Source organism: Medicago truncatula, chromosome 4, assembly GCF_003473485.1.
Source record: "Medicago truncatula cultivar Jemalong A17 chromosome 4, MtrunA17r5.0-ANR, whole genome shotgun sequence".
NCBI lineage: Eukaryota > Viridiplantae > Streptophyta > Magnoliopsida > Fabales > Fabaceae > Medicago > Medicago truncatula.
The window spans coordinates 33,603,485-33,623,523 of NC_053045.1; the positions used below are offsets into that span (position 1 = coordinate 33,603,485).

At 31.6% G+C, this 20,039-nt stretch overlaps 2 protein-coding genes across 6 annotated transcripts; both read right to left on the bottom strand.

The window, feature by feature from the left end:
• Positions 1-193: 193 nt before the first annotated feature.
• Positions 194-7,452, bottom strand: LOC11412484 (3beta-hydroxysteroid-dehydrogenase/decarboxylase). 3 transcript variants are annotated; one of them, XM_024782625.2, is made up of 13 exons: positions 7,279-7,452; positions 6,928-7,185; positions 6,766-6,858; positions 6,578-6,690; positions 6,003-6,173; positions 5,232-5,348; positions 5,061-5,140; positions 4,390-4,585; positions 3,735-3,843; positions 2,561-2,735; positions 1,981-2,137; positions 925-991; positions 194-841 (listed from the first exon to the last, which is right to left on the bottom strand). In XM_024782625.2, the coding sequence occupies exons 2-13, from the start codon at positions 7,175-7,177 to the stop codon at positions 636-638; spliced, it is 1,734 nt and encodes a 577-aa protein (XP_024638393.1). In that variant the 5' UTR covers positions 7,178-7,185; positions 7,279-7,452; the 3' UTR covers positions 194-635. The 3 variants fall into 3 exon arrangements, with proteins under 3 accessions (XP_024638393.1, XP_024638395.1, XP_024638394.1); XM_024782626.2 differs by lacking the exons at positions 1,981-2,137; positions 7,279-7,452 and having other exon boundaries at positions 702-841; positions 6,928-7,272; XM_024782627.2 differs by lacking the exons at positions 1,981-2,137; positions 2,561-2,735; positions 7,279-7,452 and having other exon boundaries at positions 6,928-7,272.
• A 2,271-nt stretch (positions 7,453-9,723) lies between these two features.
• On the bottom strand, positions 9,724-14,157 carry LOC11412966 (hydroxyacylglutathione hydrolase 2, mitochondrial). 3 transcript variants are annotated; one of them, XM_024782963.2, is made up of 9 exons: positions 13,855-14,157; positions 13,188-13,275; positions 12,747-12,929; positions 12,402-12,605; positions 12,099-12,222; positions 11,509-11,609; positions 10,590-10,664; positions 10,398-10,496; positions 9,738-9,990 (listed from the first exon to the last, which is right to left on the bottom strand). In XM_024782963.2, exons 3-9 carry the CDS (start codon positions 12,756-12,758, stop codon positions 9,844-9,846), a joined length of 762 nt encoding a protein of 253 aa, XP_024638731.1. In that variant the 5' UTR covers positions 12,759-12,929; positions 13,188-13,275; positions 13,855-14,157; the 3' UTR covers positions 9,738-9,843. The 3 variants fall into 3 exon arrangements, with proteins under 3 accessions (XP_003606820.1, XP_024638731.1, XP_024638729.1); XM_024782961.2 differs by having other exon boundaries at positions 13,188-13,300; XM_003606772.4 differs by lacking the exon at positions 13,188-13,275 and having other exon boundaries at positions 9,724-9,990.
• Between the last annotated feature and the right edge of the window lie 5,882 nt (positions 14,158-20,039).

Consider the following 20,039-nt stretch of genomic DNA (forward strand, 5'->3'; position numbering starts at 1 on the left):
CATCATCAGAGATATGCATCTTATATCGTTCAGCATTTTTCAACTACCTGTTATTGGCCACCTTCCAAAGAAATGCTCAAGTTATAATAAAGACCAAAAAAGGTTTGATACGTATTCTTATTTTAGACGTATCGAACACTACATGTATATGTGGATATCTCTCATAGGATAAGGAGTTTAAACACTTGCTAGATCCAACTAAAGAAATGCACAAGTTATAAAGACCAAAAATATGTTGAGAGCTTAAAAGCAATTTACATAACTATTTAGAGAAGCTAGTACATTACATATATCTCACAATCGTGAGCCTCAAATTTTTCTGGCAAGAGAAAGTTGCATGTTCCTTTTGCACGCTCATTGATGTCAATGAATCATCAATCTATCTATTTGTTAATATTTCACCCGTTAAAACACAGAATAACGGTAATTTCAAACGGCAACGTCTTCAGCCTAAACACAGAATAACGGTTCTATTCTTGTGATTACAGAAGTTAAGACGGGGGAGAGAGGGCATTCTTTAAAACATGATTCTATCTTTCCCCATTCTTCTAAAGGGGCACAACTCCAACTTTGTGAGTAACCTATAGCCTATAGGATGTCAAAGATTGGAGAGCTAAGCTGAAACCTCTGTTTGGCTATCTCAGATCTTTCCCGCATTCTGGTCCTTGGTAATGCTGAAAGTTGTCACCATAATGCAGAAGCCGCGATACAGAAACAGGTAAGTTTCTCATCAAATATACCATGAACTCCTTCGAAATAGTAATTAGAATATCCACAAGTCCATCAATTTCTGATTCATATTGCTCGTAAACAAAGAATACCATAAATGCGAAGACCAGACCTACATAAAAATTCAGTCAGGGTAAAAATGAAAGCAGGCAACATTGAAGTTCTGCAACTGCACTGCAAACAAGAATTCCATACCTACACCTATCAATGTTGTCAACAACTTTGATAGAAACAACTTCAGAAGGTAGAGAAAACCCGCAACCTGCAATGTTTTAGGTATGCCGCGTGGAGGAAAAGAATCTGTTAGGACTAATATCTAATATGAGAAAATATAGAAGAAAACAGAATTTATGAGTAAGTATCCTTCTGTAATAATGGAACAGCAGAGGATTTTATTTATTTAAACAATCCGCACAAATACAATATGAAAAGAACAGAAAGACAAAAATTAGTACGTTACACAGATTCCCTTCCAAGTTTTAGAGAGCTTGGATCACTCCCTCCTAAATCCAGATAACCAACCCCCTAAATCCAGATAACCAACCCCTTCCCTTTTCCAATAAATTCCCTATTTATTACACAAATACATAACTGATCACATAACCATAACTGTTCTAATTAAACCACGTATATGACTGCCCTGTTTCAATAAACAGGCAACCAACCCACTTACTTGGGTCTCCTATGAAGTATTAATGATTGGTCTAACTGAATCCTAGATTTTTTTTTTGTAGAAAACAGAATCCTAGAATCTAAATCGCAGTAAAAATTTATTCACATATAAACCGTTAATTCTTTCTAGACTGCCATTCTAAGCCTGCCTTTGTTTTGGGAGAAAATGAAGGGACGAAAGAAGAGTGGAGAAAAAATGAGTTAAAACTTAGAAGAAATAAAAGACATGTTGGGTCCATGACATCTTTTTCTTCCATCACAAATGAGATAGAGTTTTGTTAAATGAAAATGAGATAGGATTTTGTTAACATGTAATAATATATATTTACCGTATATAAAGTTAATATACTTTTCCTTTCAAATTTCTTTCTCTTTTTTGGCATTTAAACAGATCTTTAACCTTTTCATAGACCAAATAAAAGATTCTGACATTAAATACATTGCATGCATTCTCATTAAACAGATAATGCAGACATCATATATTTAAAAGAACACATAATAAATTTAATTAGAATAGGAAAAGAAGTGACACTGTTTAACAAAAATAAATAATAATAAGACGAGACCCACATCTTTTACCTTGAAAAATATAGACCAATCATCCCCTTGGGCCAGTCCCTTAATATTTTGAAACCCCTTGTTCCATAGATGTAATGTAATTGTAACTGAATCTTTCACAGCCGTATCAGAGATCTTAAAATTAGACCCAGGCACTCTCTGTATAGAGAAACCAAATCTGAACCAAAGGGTCCTACAGTTAGTCATGGCAAAAGATTTTTCGGTGACCTATGAAGGAAGATACGAGCCTGTTACCCCAAATTCCCAAAAAAAAAATCAAAAAACATGACGTAATTCCCGAACTTAGCACTGATTTGTGGTGAGATATAAGTAGCCTTATAGCTAAGAAATAAACCATATCCCTCTTTGAATAACTTAACTAAATAAATAATCCATGGATAAGTACTATTAAATTTAGTTCTGCAAAAGATTTAACCAGCACTCGAGCAGGACAAAAAACATAGAAGACCAACTGCTAAATAACAGAACAGGCTTTTCATTTAAAAAATTGCGCTATACAGTGTCCAGAAGACACAGTTCTCTAAATTTATTAAAAATGCATAAAAATATAAAGTTGAAGTCTATATGAGTAGACACATACAGCTTTGATGGCAGAAAACCATGTCCACATAGAAGTAAAGTCGCAAACAGTAAAAGCCTTGCAGCAGATGATATAAAAGTGCTTCCAGAAAGGAAAAACCAATAGAACAAAAAAACTAGCCCAAGGAAACATGTGAAGGATGCCTTCTCGTTTCTCCACAACAAAATGTCAGCCACTGTAACAATAAAGCGGTGCATAATTTCATTATTTGGCATAACAGACTGTTATTTAAGTGCATTGATTCAGAATAGTTAACAAATACACCACCAAATATTCAATTTCCATTTAAAATGTATGACTCAAATTGTATTCTACCTACGCGATTTTATAATGATAAAAAGCCCACTCATTGTCATGTGACTGAAAGGTCACGGGTTCAAGTCCTGGAAACAACCTCTTGTGTAAAAAACTGGGAAAGGTTGCGTACAACACACCAAATGGTGGGACCCCTTCCCGGACCCTGCATATGCGGGAGCTTTGTGCACCAGGCTACCCTTTTTAAAAGAAAGTCCGCTTGCCCATCAATTTTGTGAGTTCAGGGTTATGACCAAAAGACGAGTACAAAAAAAAAAGGTTTACGACTATAAGATACTAACAAGAGAAAAGTACATTACTGATGCAATCTGAAAGTACACTTTGAAGGGGTGATAGAACGAGGGAGTGTCCTTGGTGTGTGCTCATAGGTGGAAGAACAAGGGTGAAAAATCATTTTCAGTTCACTTTCATACTAAAGGAGGATAATTAAAAAAAAAATTAGTATGGGTGAAAATGAGATGTGTTTCTCTTTCCTCACCCTTATATTTAACTTGTACCTATATACAATCAAGAGTACGGAAGATTTCATTACAAATTTTTGCAACTGACCTAAGCGCGCAAACACACACACACACACTCTTTAGTAAACAAAAAATGGCTGATATCCCAGCAAGCCTACAAGCTAGACCTTTACTGTTGTTGTTGGTGCCCATAAACTTATGTCCAGGATAAACTTGCAGGTTAAGAGTCAATATACAAACAAGATGCAACCAATCCATGCAGTAAGATATACCAAACAATATGCTCCAAGTCATTCCATTTCAACCAACGGTTTCTTTCACATTAATTGATTTAAGAGAACAAAACTTCATTACTCTAGATATAAACATTTTAACACAATAAAGTGTTATGTTCTAACCTTTTCCACTACCAAGCAGCTTATCTGCTTTTGACCGATCACAGCATCTTGAGAAAGATGAATCTTTAGCTAAATGGGAGAATGACTCTATGGTTAATGTGACACCTTCCTGTATTATCAAATATCAGCGATCACAACCAAATCGAAATAGTAAGAATTTATGTAACATGAATAGACGCAGGCAAAAAAATATTTCATTTTTTTTTAGAACAGGTCTAAAGTAACATATATGAAGGAAAATAAAGTGGCTGCTAATGGTTGAACATTTATACTGTTTCAAGCATTTATATATCACCTGATGAATAATTTGGAAGCGAAATTCAGTTTTTGATGAAAGGGTAAGAATTCATCTTTAATTAATATCCTTGAATATTGACAAAAAGAAATAAAAAGGCCTTCTAATGTGTGTGTGTGTGTGAGTGCATGCACGTTGACTATACTTGTATGTATGAGAATTCTGGGGTCCAAACAGTATCAAAAAGGAAGCAATCATTTCTCATTGCACTGGTCATCATTTGTAAGATAATATTTCATCATTTAAATGTTACATGTTATACCACATATAACCAATTGTCACTAATAGTTCAAACGAGAAAGAACAAGAATACAAAATATTTCACAAGTAACAATTTAAAATAAACAAGCAGATTTAAACCTCAAGGGAGACTATCGGTGCGTATGCAATATATTTTTGAGCTGCTGAGCAGTTGAAAGTTCGGGTGTGTAAAGCTAACTGAATAAAATGAACTAATAAGGGATAGTTGAAGTATCCGGGTCCCGATTTTTCATATAACCACTTTAAAACTGAGAGAACGTATTGCACTAAATTGGCAGGAAGCTTGATGAATGGCCTGCAATTAAAGGAAGGATTTCCATATTTTGGTTAATAGCATAAAAGGTAAAAAAAACCTAATATAAAAGCAAGAAATACGGTTGTTGCCTGCTGCAGTGAATGAAGTAGCAAGCCGAAAGAGCAAAACTATCACAAAAAAGAGATAAATGAACAAAACCAAAACACCGCAAGGTAACCAACTATGCTTTGTATGACAAATGAAACAGCATAAAAAACCTAGTTCTTCAAAAATTAGAGTCAAGATGGTTAGACATCTCCTACACTGACATGTAAAAGAAAAATTTGTGATAGCTTGTGGCTATAATTTTCCTAACGATATGAGCAGAGTACATATAATTTACAAAGTTTTGTTTTTCACCAAAAAAATCTGATATGCTGTATCACATGATCATGTCAAACATATATAACCAAGCATCAACATTACTGTAGACAATGTTATGTCATCATTATGAAAACAAGTTGCTAACTTTTACCTTCGATATCCAAGGCCTTCCAATAAAAGTGAGAGAAATTTCCAGAACTTCATAGGCTCGAGATTTGTGATAAAAAATGCCTGCAGATAAAGCAATAAAACATTTGTTATGTTGTGCTTAAATATCAAATAAAGCAGTTAATACAACCTTATTGGAATTCAATGTGTACACCTTTCCAGCCACAGAAACCGTTTGGAAATTTAAGGCTTCTTCTGCACAGATATGGGCATGAGCAACATTCTCAGAAAAGGTGAAGTCGGTCAAATTATCACCAGTCCCTATAATAAACTGAAATGAGAAATTGTTACTCCAAAGAAAAGCTTGAAATTCGGAATTGATGGTCAGCAACACTAACCAATGTAAATCAATGCCACATATAAAAGACTACTAGGAAATTTTGAACTCAGCTTCATGGTATAACTCAACAGTATTTACAGCATATCCAATAATCACTGCTAATCAAGGAGGATCCATAATTGTGGATTTCAGAGATTGCCTCGAGTACAAGAGGCTGTATGAAATTATGTTTACTAACATATACATATGAAAAGGGTTTCAGAACAGACAGTTCTTAGTACAAAATTTAGTAGAAAAGGTATCAGAAAGAAATATCAGTCAAGCTTCCCATTTTAGTGAAGTTGAAATTCAGAAAAGTCTGTAGACAAGTATTCACTTGGTATGAAGAAATGGTTTTTCATGAAAAGTCAAAACAATAAGCTTTAATAAGGTAAAGAAAAAAAAAGGAACAAAAAACAACTTATTTTGTGCTTTCTTCATCACCTATAATATTTAATACAAGAACTGAAAATTTAAGTTTCGTACAGCTTACATTATTACTAAAAACAACTTTTTCCCCTAAACATTACTAGGACTATTAAGAACAAACAGATTCTGAACTTACAACTATTAACAAAAAAACAAAGCAGGTGTGAAGTAAAGCACCTTTGTGAAACCATATCTTGCTAACTTCAGAAAAAATGGCACAAGTTCTGAGTCACCAGGACCAAACACATTACTAGAACGAAGCGAACATGTCAGCACTCCATCAATGTCATTAGCATTCAAAATCAAAGCTTCTGCTTGAGCCTTAAGGTCAATTAACATGTTATCAACCTGCAGTTCACATCCCGCTTTCAAAATCACTTAATTACTTGTAAATGAAAGAGTGTAAATAGTCATTTTGATCCCTATACGTCTGAGGTGGTGTCCCACTATAGTTTTTTATGTGTCTTCAAATAGCAATTTAATAGACCAAACCGAGTAATGAAAGACACATCCGAGGACCAAAATTAACCAACAAAAGACAGTTGACGAGGACAAAATTGACTAACAAAAGGCACATTCAAGTATATTTTCGGAATTTTGATACACGTTCAGGTACTGTAGTGACAAACCTCATGCATTTAAGGACTAAAATGAGAATTTACTCAGGATAAAATACATCAAATCCAATCTCTCTTGATTCTGTTATAAAATAATTAAAGAAACAAAGGAAACAAACTTAAAGAAAATCTCACTTTCCACGGATACGCCAACGGTTTATCTCTATCAAACACAACATCAGCAGAACTATTGTATATTAAGCGTTTCACTTTAGATTCTCTGCAAGCAATAATCACATTCTTCGCACCTAAATTAAACATCAAATCACATTATTAAAAAATAAAATCAATAGAATTATCAATCAAAGAAAATCAAAGAGTACCTTGAACTATTAGCTTATACAAACTGCAGAAATGGTCGCCATTATTGGAACTATCAACATCAAAATAGAAAACGACGGAAGAACCTTCTAGAACTGCACAAAAAGACATTGTTAGAAAATTGAAAGAAGATCGAAAGAAGATCGCGTCGATTGAACGGTTACCTTTGGCGATGCGGTGTTTATCGGTGAGGTCGAGATGGAAGTAAGAAGCGCGGGAAGAAGAGAGAGCTTCAGCGAGGAGAGATTCGGAGTGGTGAAGGTTGAGAGAGTGAGTGGAATCGGCGATTCGGACGATCCAGTTTCCGAGTTTCAAGAGCTGTAAGACTAATGATTTCCCGATGAATCCTCTTCCGCCTAAAACAACGCAAGTTTTAGGGTTTGAATCTTGGAAGCGATCGGCGTTAACAGCCATTGATGCGACTGTGAAACGATGAATGTTAATGTTGTATCATATTCATTCACGAACAATGCAATGAGAGAGAGAGAGAGAGAGAGAGAGAGAGAGGTGGTTACTTGAGGAAGAAGAACAATCTTTGTTTTTTCTTTACTTTGGCGCGGAAAATGTGAGTGGTACGGTACTGAGAGTGGGTGGGGGGACCCCTGGGGCTAGAATCTTTTGGACAATGGAATGGGGTGGAATACCTCAGGGTTAAGTATTTGATTATGACCCTGACCTTGGTTCTTGATGCTTATGTTTCATTATGTTTTTATTCTTTAAATTGCTTTGTTTTTTGATTAATACACCTACGTCCAATTGTTTCATGAGCTATCCAAAAAATATTTCTTCAAATAACATGCCTCATCCAAAAATGTGACCAACCAAGCAACTACTATTTTATACATACATTATTTGCTTTGTTTCTATAAGAGATTTTGACATTTAATTTTTATGACAACTCTCTTTTATACTCTCATTATACTTTTATTCTCTCTTTATTGTTATCATCCAATAAGAATAGAGAAAAAAAATTATCCCTAAAAGTTGTTGAAAATTGCATGTCAAAATATCATTCGTCTTTCTATAAATGTTTACTGGTGGACACATAGTATCAGTTCTCTCGCCAATTGGATTTTTCCCTGGAAATCAATTTGTGTCACATTTGCTTAGTGCTTGTTTGTCACTAATTATGTATTGCTCAACGTGAATTCTTGTTGCATCTACAATTTTGTTGGGCAGCTATGTTGAATAAAACGAGTTGTATATTCATGTAGCACGAACGCTAATTTTCTTGAATTTTTCTTTCTGGGCATTATTTAACTAGTGATAGTGGGTCAATATATGTTTATTCACATAACTATATATTCTAGCACTATAATAATATTAATTAATAAAATGAGAGGAGTGTTATCGGTTTGATGGTTTAGAGGCGAAAATTAACAAACAAACACATGTAAAGAATGGAGCAAAAATATAACTCCGAATTTAGCGGAAAACAAAGAGGTTAGTGGGAATGAATTAGCTGATCAACATCATTCGTTGCTTTTTGTCAATCATTGCTCGTATTAATGAATATTTTTCATCAACATTAAGACATAGATCCAACTGAATATTTCTCATAAACATTATGGATCATGTTAACAAGTATCTTTAATAGAAAAATATTAAAAATATTTATTATCATAATCCATAATAATAAACATCATAATATTACTACTAATAAAGTATGTTATATTATTATTACAGACATAAGGTGAAAAGTCCACTTAAACTAGGATGATGATGATGATTATCACATCACAGTTTATGGTGGGGACTACAGACCTACCAATTGTCACTACCTTTGCACATTTTATGTGCTTTTATGATTCTTATGACAGGACATAAACATTAAGGCATAGATCCAACTGCATAAGATTGGAAGTGGTTAACCAAATTAATTGTGATGTACCAATGAATGTTGATAATATCATTTGGAGTTTGGACATCGACATTTTGATGTCTAAGTACTTGTTAGTGTTTTTTTATGTTAAATTTAGGATTTTGGAGAGCATGAGATAACTTATTTTTCTTTTCTACATTAAAATAAGTTATTAAATGCTTTTCAGCATAATTAAGTGGTGATTGAAATTTGAAATGTTATAAATTTATTTATTGTCTTATTCTTTCACTTTTTAAAAAATCTCAAATATTTACTGTAGTATAGACTTACAACACCTTCTAAAATCCTCAATCCAAATTTAGCTCAATTGAAATTTTGAAATGTGCATAAGATCTAGAAGATAAAAAAATAATAAAAGACAGGGATAATGGCAAAAGATATGAGATAACCAACATACACAAAAAACATAAAGCGCTGTCATATTCGACTACCATGATGATGGCGTTGCTGGTTACTTACAAGACATGAAAATGGCGATGGGGATGGTCAATCTGCTAGCGTTTTAAGTTTAGGTGGAATCCATCCATCAACTTATAAATTTATGAAAGTTACCATCCACCATACTTAAATCAGAATAGTTATAATCTATGAACCACCCGATGCACACGGATATCAGACACATACTCGAAATAATAACATAATTGAATTTAACGGTCTTGGACATCAGACACACATTCAATAAGAAGTGTTGGTGCTACATAGATATAGATATAGTATGGCCAACGCCCAACCGCCACTTACAAACCAAAGAAATGATCTTCAACAAAAGTTGATAAATATATATACAAAATATTTGAATTTTTTGAAGGAAAAATGTTTGAAGTTGAATGCATAATCAATTTTAAGTGATAAATCACTTACTATCAACTTAATTAAAATGATAAAATTGCAGCTAATGCTCTTATTATGTAAAAATGAGGATGGACCAGAACTTAACTATCCAAAGCACTAAGCATTCTCAGCCTATGCATGAATAAGCTAAAACAAAGTCTGTGATGAGCTTCCTCAAAAAATTATACTTATTTTTTACTTAACGTGCCAACAAAAATGATGTAATTTTTTAATAGTAACTTTGGAATGAACTCAGGAGAATTGAAAAATTATATTAAGACACCAACATGTAATTGTCGATGGATTCAATAGCCTAATCTATACACAATACATATCTATATTCATGAAAATTTATATTGAAAAAATTCTAAAAATTATCCTCTGCTTGTCGAATGACACCCAGGGCTTCAGCGTCATCCGCTGAGGCTGCAACTTTTAGTTTTCGCCGGATTTCCATGCTCCAGGTGCGAAGGAATGGATTGCAAGCCTTTTCCATCTTCAGTGTAGTTGGAACCTGGGAAACATCGATAATTTGTTAAAAGCAGAATGCAGGGTATTCAAACATACCAATAACTAATGGATTTGGATTCCCTGCTCTCAAAGAATCACATAGTTGCTACAGGCAACTAGGCAAGAAATCTGATTCGAATCTAGAACGAGCAGCTCACGTCTCAAGTTTGTATTTTGAACTGAATGCATCAAAGTTGAAACGTGAGTCGTCTGATCTTAATCCAACAGTACTGATCTCTTGACTGCAGTGACATCGTAAATTTTTACTGAAGGGAATCTCGATAAAAAACTAACATGTATGTAAGCTCAATAAAAGTTTAATAAAAATGATGTCTGAAATATTGATAATGAGCAGTTAGAGAAGAGAGTATTTGAAACCATTTGTCTCAGAGGCGAAGTTTGCAAAATTACCGTGGGCAAGCCTTTATTTCTAAGCTGAGCTACATGTGAAGCATAGGATTGAAGTTCCTTGTTTTGAGGATCTATGGACAATGCAAACTTTGAATTATCCTGCCAAATTTCAAAGAACCAAAGTCAAGACTACAGTCCCAAGGGGTAGAAAAGAAAGCAGGAAACTTAAAGGATGAAATTAAAAAAACTAACCAATGTATATTCATGACCGCAATATATACTTGTATCATCTGACAACGACGTGATCTTTTTGAGAGAAGACAACATCTGTAACACGGAATAAATTCTTGATAAGTGATAGAAAACGCGTTACAAGAGAATCAAGTATCTGATTTGCCACCATGGAAAAAATAGCTAAATCATAGTTGTTGTTTTTTTTTTAATAAAAGCTAAATCATGGTTATGTTGCACATTAGCAACATATTCAGAAATCCACACCTAATATTCAAAAACAAATTATGCAGACAAATAGTATTTAACAAAGCAAAAAAGAATGGTATATCAATAACATCATATATTTAAAGTTTTTTTTTTTTTTTGTGAAGGAATCATATATTCAAAGTTGAAAATATGAAAAACATTATTTAACCACTAAAATAATGTCAAGTGTCATAGTAATTTCTGATACAAACCTCACAGTTAGTGAGAAAAGGCACATCAGTATAAATTTAATTACTGTTGCCTAATATCAATCTTCCAATAATTCAATTCAAATGTTCCTACACTGTGTAATGTGTATATGGGGAATTTATCTACCGAAATATTTCATAACTATAGATTACAACTAAAAAATAAAAGCATGCGTAACCTCAATTCAAACAGGACCTTTCGGAACAGGAACTTCAGATTTACCAGTTATGAATTATTGGAAAAGAATACAGGTTTCAAATATCATACGGTTATCATTTAGTTGCAAATTAAATAACTGTGGATCATGTGCTTTTGTGCAGGTATTTCCAGATTTTAGGACTTCAATTGAAGGGATAAATCAAGATATGCAAAAAAGAAAAGAAATATTTGCAAAATGCAATGACTTATCACAGACAAGTCATTGCATCTTCCAGTTGTCACCCTGAAATAAAATGAAAAACTAAATGTAATCCAAATCAACCTGTTCCGGTGTTCCTTCATAGATCTTGCCACAAGATAAGCTGAACAGGGTGTCTCCTGTAAAAATTGCCGCAGATCCTGGAAAGTAGAAGCTTATATGGCCTGCAACAAATAGTATATTGCGAAAGTAAGGACTGGCAGATTGAGGTAATAAAAAAAGCATATACAGGAAAAACCCAAATTATATGGCCTAATACAAGTGTGAACTACCAAAAGCAATAACCCAAAAATATCAAATAGTAAGTCCTACTTCATAGTATTGACAAAATAAATCCAGGTGTTTAGCCAGGATATTAGGCAAAACGGAAAAATACTTTTATAAAACTGTTTTTCAAAGCTATTTTACAAAATGGTTTTTAAAAACTCAAACCTTGATCAAACAAGCCCTGAATGTCTTGGGCATAGTATTGGCACAGCCATGTTATTGAGAAAAGAATATACAGTATATTATATAGGTAAGTAAAGTGCAGGAGACTAAAAGAGCCAATGTGCCAAAAAAGCAAATTAAGCTAACCTCTTATCAATTAAAATATTTTAATAAATGGCAGCAATTAAGAAGAAGTACTAATACAAATAGACCATGAATTTGACCTTGAGTGACACCAGGAGTGGCCATTATTTGCACCTCATGACCAGCAAACATCCACTTATCACCATCACTCAAATAGATATCAATACCAGGAATTCTTTCCTTGTCTACATCAGATCCAATTACCTATAACACAATATAGGAATAGTTACAAATCGAGTAAAGCAATCCTCACTGTAAACCTGCTCGTTGCAAGTGGAACCTAATTCAAACACAGACTATGTTTTTAGATTCAGATTATTTTTGCTGAAAGCACACTTACAAAGAAACTAAAATGAAGAGCAAAAGATGAAAATATATCATACCTTTGCCCCGTACCTTTCTTTCAACTCTGTGTTTCCATTAGTGTGATCGTGATGGTGGTGTGTATTCAGTATGTAAGTTAAATTTAGATTTTTCTTGGTCAAAGCATCTATGACTGGCGCAGCTTCAGAAGGATCAACAACACCGACGGTCCCTGTATCCACATCATATAAAATATATGCATAATTGTCTCTTAGGCACGGAACCTGAAAATTAAAGAAAATGAGAATACATAACACATATTAGGATTTTGATGCATTGCTTCACAAACCTCTTAGCTTTAGTAACTGAACAAAAGATCTAATTGCACCATGTAAATCATAAAAAGGAAGAATAGATCCTCTCACCAATTCAATCATTAACGAGGAGGAAATATTCACTACACTGCAAAACTGATCTACCCTCAATGACCGACTGGCTCCACGCAGTGTTTTCAATGGTATAGAAAATACTCGCGAAAATCCATATAGAAGACCTTTTCTGAAGCAAATTTGTCTCACATCTGGCAATGCACAAAGCACACTTCTTTCCTAAACAACAAAGATTAAGTTAACTCATTTCCAAATCATAATCAACAGTCAGCTCTTCAGCAAAAGAAAATGTTATATGGGAATTAAAACGGGAAAACCACGCCATGGACTTAGTATTATCATTCTAATGAAATAGAGACAACATTTTCATTTAACAACCCTTAATGATATTATAGATTATAATAAGCAATAACAAATATATAATATTATAAATACTTATAAATGAAAAAGACTAAACCACCAACTTATTTTAAATACCTCACCAACTACTCAACTTGTTTGCTTACATTAGGCTTGAAAGTATCATGAGAAATTCATTTCCTTCATTTTTCTCCCTGCTCTTTTGCTGTGATTTTAACACTTCTATTAGCCTAGATGTTATTAAAAGGGTTAAATCATAGCAAAGGAACGTGAGAAATTTGATAAAAATAAAGTTATCATCATAATTTAAAATCTAATGAAAGCAAGGTGAGAAGGTGGAGAATATTTAAAATCAGTTCCACTTGGTTGCTCCCAACAAAGTTACAAACCTTGTAAAAGATCTACAACCAAAACATTTGACAAGGAAAAAATTCACCAAATCAAATCTATGACATATTGACATTCTCATCAAGGTTTTACTAAAATGTTTGAATTTGTTTGTGGCCACAACAACATCAAAGTTTTGATGTCACTTCTACTAGAGTTTCACTGGAATTTTATGCAACATCACAAGTATCGGATTGCAATTTTCTGCAATATCAATTATCAACTATTGTGTCTTAACTTTACCGTGGTTAAAAACCTTGATTATCATATAAAAAGGTAATTCAAGTACTTCAAAAAAGTAAAGAACAAAAAAATTATTATTTCTAGGTATATATTTCTATGATCTTATATTCTCCCAATTTTCAACAAAATGAAAATGAAAATGAAAAAAAGTTACCTTAATATCGGTCATCGAGTGTGGTGATAGATGGAGAAAGGATGAGAGGAAAGAAAGAAGAAGGGGAAAAAAAACGCGGTTAATTTTGCATAATTTGGGAGATGAAATCAAAGCGGAGAGGATGGTGAGAGAAAAGGAGAGGAATGGAAGGTGGGCATAGTAAAAAGGGTGTTTGAGTTTGAGAGGATTTGCATTTGCATCTGCAGCTGGCTGGATGAAAAAGAGAGACCAAGTTGTATTTATGTCGTAGTTAAGTTGGCACACTCAATACAACTCAACTCAACTCTCTTTACTAATTCACTAAAAAAAATCTCAATGGATTCATCAATAACTTTATAGTTCATCGGTTTTAAAGTTTATACTCTCTTGTTATATTTATAAAAAAAATAAAATAAGATTCGTTGAGAAAGTGATTTATTCGGTTTATGTTCCACGTTTGATAAATCAATTATTCAATAAATTTATAATTGTTTCTTATAAATATGATCGGAAGGAGTATATACATGTTAAGAAATGCAAAAATACTGTCAAGAGACATAATCTTTTTATGGGTCATGTTAACCGGTGCTCCCGACACACCGGTTAAAGAAACTAAAAGAATAAAATTTTAAAATGAAAATAACATTTTTTATGCTTTTGAAGAGTTGACAACACAAATTTCAATTCTTAACCAGTGTCCCGAGAGCATTGGTTAACATTACCCTTCTTTTATTAAACTATTTGTGTTAACTATTGGTGTGTTCCCTACAAAAGTATAATAAGTATCACCTCCGTCCTTAAATTGTAAGACTCTTTTAAGAATTTTTTTGTGTCCCTTTTTATAAGACTCTTTTGTTATTTTCAAGTACATTAATTATTTCTTTACATACATAATCCTATTTATTATACGTCTTTTTCTTCAATCAACAATAAATAACATGTTGAAAACATAAACTAATTATCTCTTAAAGGATAAAATTGTAAAAACAATAGTGATTACAAACAACTTTAAAGTAAATATCCACTATCTTAATTCCCGTGATTTTGACAAAAGGATCTTATATACAGGGACGGAGGTAGTATTATTTTTGAAGTAGTGTAGACAACGTTAATGAGAGGACATAAATTACGTTGAAAACTGAAATGACATTTATTTTGAAACAATTGTTTTTTCATTAGAGTCATTCAGTGTGAAACAAAGAGTATCATTTACTCTCTTAAATTAAGTGAGTCATTTGATTACTTCACATATATTAAAAAAAGTGTAAGTGAATGAGAGAGAAAAATGATTTTACAAATATTAATTAGATTTATAATTGAAAAAAAATATTGTATTGATGGGTCAATTATTTTATTTTTTTGTAAATGACTTGATTATTTTGGGACGAAGAGAGTGTTAAATAACTCAATATTATTATTTTTTAATCATAGTTTTAAAAATCAGCTCGATAATCGACCCGTCTGAGTCACTAGTTGACTCACACGAGAGAAACATATTGAATAATTATATTATATAACTCGTCTCCATGAAAAAATATGTTAAATTGAATTGAACCAAATGACTCCGTATGTTTTTTTTTTTTTTTATATTACACTTATAAGATGTCACAAATTATTATATTCGGAAAATTCTAAATAAATATTGAAAAAAAACTACATTTTTTAGTAAAATAAAACTCTTATGTTTAGCCATATTTGGATGAAAATAACTCCTATATGTTTTAGCAAACTAGATATTATAGCTTCCAAAATCTTTAAAGATAAATATTGTTTAAGGGAAGATTTTGTCAACGAAAAATTGGGTCATAACCCAAGTTTTGTTTGGCGTAGTATCCATACTTCACATGTAGTAGTTAGAGAAGACCTTAAATTGAGAGTTGATGATGGGTCGAGAATAAGAGGATGGTATGATCCATGGATTAGAGATGGGGGAGATCATATGTGACACCTGCGGTACCTATGGAGAACGGAGGTAGTGGGGTGGCCAAGAGAGGTCGTGATCCCCTTATTTATATTCTTAAAAATTTTATACTACTAGTATTGTGCTATTATATGCTACTATTTCAAATTTTATTGTGTGTCTATCTCAACGTATAGAAAAAATGGAGAAGATTTAAAATAGAGAGGATCTTGACTCACCCACTATCTATCCACTCTTAAAAACATGACACCATCTCATAATTTCTCACCTCAAACATCAACCCTTGTTCCTTTAATCCATAACTTAGCCTCTCAATTCCTTTCAACAATCTCCATCCTTTAGTACGCGTGCAAATGGGTCAGAAATTGAAAATCAATGTTGCAAACAAGAAAGGTAAAGGGAAAGTCGTCGATTCTTCATCTCAATCGGTGCATGTGCAATACTTGCTCAACACCGAGGATTTTGATAGGTATATGTAAATATTTTACTCTAACAAAATTGACTCTCAAAATTTTTGTGATTTTTGAATACTGCTGCTCAAACGGGGTTTGATTTTTCTGCTCCATTTCAATTTCAATACCTAGGCTAATGCGTATTTTTTTGGTTTGAATGTTTGTCATCACAATTTAGCGTCATTTGAAAAACCTCCCTCTACTCAAGCTTATGCATAGTTTTTTGGTTGAGAAATTATATTTGTAGAACCATTTTGTGACAACTTTGTATCACATACTCACATTATACTCTTATTCTATTTCTTCTTTTTTTCTCTCTCCATTGTTTTTGACCAATAAAAATAAGAAGAAAAAATTGTCACAGAAGTTGTCTCAAATGGATGTTCAAATATCATTACTCTTTTGGTTTGAATGTTTGTCATCAAAATTTGGTGTTATTTGAAAAACATTCCTCTACCCAAGCTAATGCATATTTTTTTGGTTTTATCCGGTTTGTCTCTTGACTTCTCTTAGGGGTGTTTCTTAACTTCTCTTAGGGGTGTTTGTTTCCCGATAAAAAATTTATTCATGGGAATATGTGAATAGGAATACACATTCCCATGTTTGGTAGAAGGAAACAAAATAGGAATTAGGTTAGGGCCACTGATTCTTCTGCAAAAATGAAATATTAAGAGTGAAAATCTAACGGTGATTCAAATTAAGAAAATAAATCATGTAAGCACTTAATGAATTAATTGTTTTATTTATTGAATATTGAATAATTTTGAACCTTTAATTAAATTACTCCCTATGTCCCTTAATGTAGGCATCCATTGCTTTTTTCACATTTCTTAAGAAAAGTTGTCAGTGTAATTAATGTGTCTGTTTTATGTGTTAATATTACAAAATTGTCATTTGTTTGTATGTGTATTAAATTTGACTTTTCATATTTCAAGACAAGATAGTAGTATTAATTAGGGGTATGTTTAGGAAAAAAATAATAAATGCATCTAGTAATTTGAAAATAAGTATACATTTAGGGACAAAAATAAAATCAAATGAGTGCTTAGATATAGGACGGAGGAAGTAAGATGGAGAGATAGAATTCAATGTCAAAATAAAGTTTAACACTTTGATGTCATTTAATCACGATTTGATATATACTACCTCCAGTCCTATTTATAAAAAATATTTGACTTTTTTGATTCATTGCATAAATGATGTATTTGATCTATATTCTACACAAAATACATCAATTACTCAATGAATTTAAAAAGTCAAAATTTTCTTATAAATATGGTCGGAGGGAGTATAACTTAATATATGACACCGACAATAATTTTTTACTGTAAAACTAACTTATAAAATCGGTCGTTTAATTGAAGCATATTATAACGTGAACAATATTTATAAAGTTTTACATTAATTAGAAATTACATGATAGGTCAATTAGATACCTCAAAATTAAAGTATTATGAACTTTAAAAAACAAGTTAATTTTGTTGTATCTTATGGATATATCAAATGATTTTTTAATACAAAAATTTGATAATATATGTTATAATATCTTTCAATTTAATTGTCGATTTTATAATATTGTTATACACTAAAAAATTATTGTCCGTGTCATATTGTTAAGTTTAACACCATGATATCAATTGATGTCCTTTTATATATATATATATATATATATATATATATATATATATATATATATATATATATATATATATATATATATATATATATATGGGTTAGGATCAAATGACACCATGGTGTCAAAATTAGTTTGACACCAAATCTTATCCATTCATTTCATTTAATCCAAAGGCTTAAAACTATCACTAAATTAATTATCATACACCAAATACTCTATATCTAATTGAGAAACATATCTATCATCATTAATTTATAATCAAACATTCCATTTTTATTTCCCCAAATTTATAAATTTTCCCATATTTCTATAATCATACTCAAACTTCTTTTCTAAAGTTTTTTTATAAAATGAATGGTAGAACTCATATACATATGGTTGTTTGAGTCATCATCACCATCAATGATATTTCTTTGTTTTTATCTCTTATACTCATTTTTTTTTAATTATTAATTAAATTGTATTAAAAAAAAACCAACAAGCTCGACTAATGATTCTTGAATTGTTCATGCTAATTAGATTATTTTGTCACTCATAGGTTTAATTTTTTTAGAGGACTCATCATGTTTCATATTTAACTGAATTAAGATTTATCATGATTTTATAAAAATTATAAAGTTTGAGTTTGTGCTTATGGCCAAAAGAAAAAAAGTTAGGGGTAAATAAAAAGGGTTTGAATCTACCAAAAACAAGAAGGGGTTGTTTGATTATGAATTAATGATGATAGATATGTTTCTTAATTAAGTGATAGAGAGTATTTGGTGTATGATAATTAATTTGGTGATAGTTTTAAGCCTTTGGATTAAATGAAATGAATAGATAAGATTTGGTGTCAAACTAATTTTGACAACATGATATCATTTGATCCTAACCCTATATATATATATATGAGGGTGTATCAAGTGAGAGGAAACCGTAACAAGGAGAAAAAACGGCGAGAAAAGAAGCACACAAAAGGGAATGAAAAATTAAGAAGCACAATAAAGATTAATCCAAGGGTTGTTATATATATATATATATATATTCTTCTTTGTATATAGTACTTTATAATGCGCCGGCCAACCACATGCGATGCCGTCGTATACCGAATTCGTCATGTTTCTACTTTTTAGCATCAAAATGGCATAATTGTGGTAGCTCAACAATAATAAATCAATAATTTCAACAAACTATTTTCATCATCAAAATGCAAATGCTAACCTATACTTTAAAATATGTCTTAATAAATTTAAGATAAATTTTTTATCTTTAAAGTTATGCATTCAATTTTTTAAAAGTTAAAATATCGTTATCAATATAAAGTTTTTATTTTTAAAATTTTTAAACGTATTTTTAGATACTGATTAACAAGACACATTTTCATTTTGGCTATCCTTTTCATTTTCTTGTTATCTATTATTGTTTTGACTTTTCCTTGCACACCTATTGTCTTAACACAAGCTGTAATTATTAGGATCGTCATATTATTTAAATGAAATATATCAATAAATAAATAACAAAACTATTAAATTTTAGCAAAAGTAAATAAATTATTAAATAATTTAAAGGAGACTAAAAGGTGAGTTCCTTTAAAAAAAAACATGCATCTTCAATAGTGAGGTCTTCACCATTTAAGATTTGGTACCTAATAGGTATCTTCATTGGATAATTTTTTTTTGGAGTCTCTTAAGACCCAAGGTTTCACTTAAGACCCCATTCTTAAGTGGATCTCACACCACTTTTTAATAAAATAGTAATTGTTGAGTTACTTTTGTTGAAATGTAAATGATAAAGAGTTATTGGAGGGAGTCATTTATACATTTTGTTAGAAGATCTCTATTGAAGTGGTTGAGTACTTATTAGATACTATTATTAAAAAATTATAAAAAAATGATGTGTTTAAATGTGACCCGTTTAAGACCTCAAGATTGAGGGTCTCCATGTTCTAAGTCAACTTTCAATTTACTCTCTCAGTTGATTATATTATTTTTATCTATATACAAAACTATAAGTACCATTGTAAACTTAATACATAGTGAAAAATGCCGTGTTCAAACTCGAAACAATGTAAAAAATATTCAACCTAACATTCATAGAACTAGCTCTTACAAAGAGGAGTAATAGAAATAATTTGCAAAATTACAAGAGATGGTCTTACCAGATAAAAGCATGCTTTAGGATTCGAATGTTAGAAAACATATTTAAATAAATAAATTTA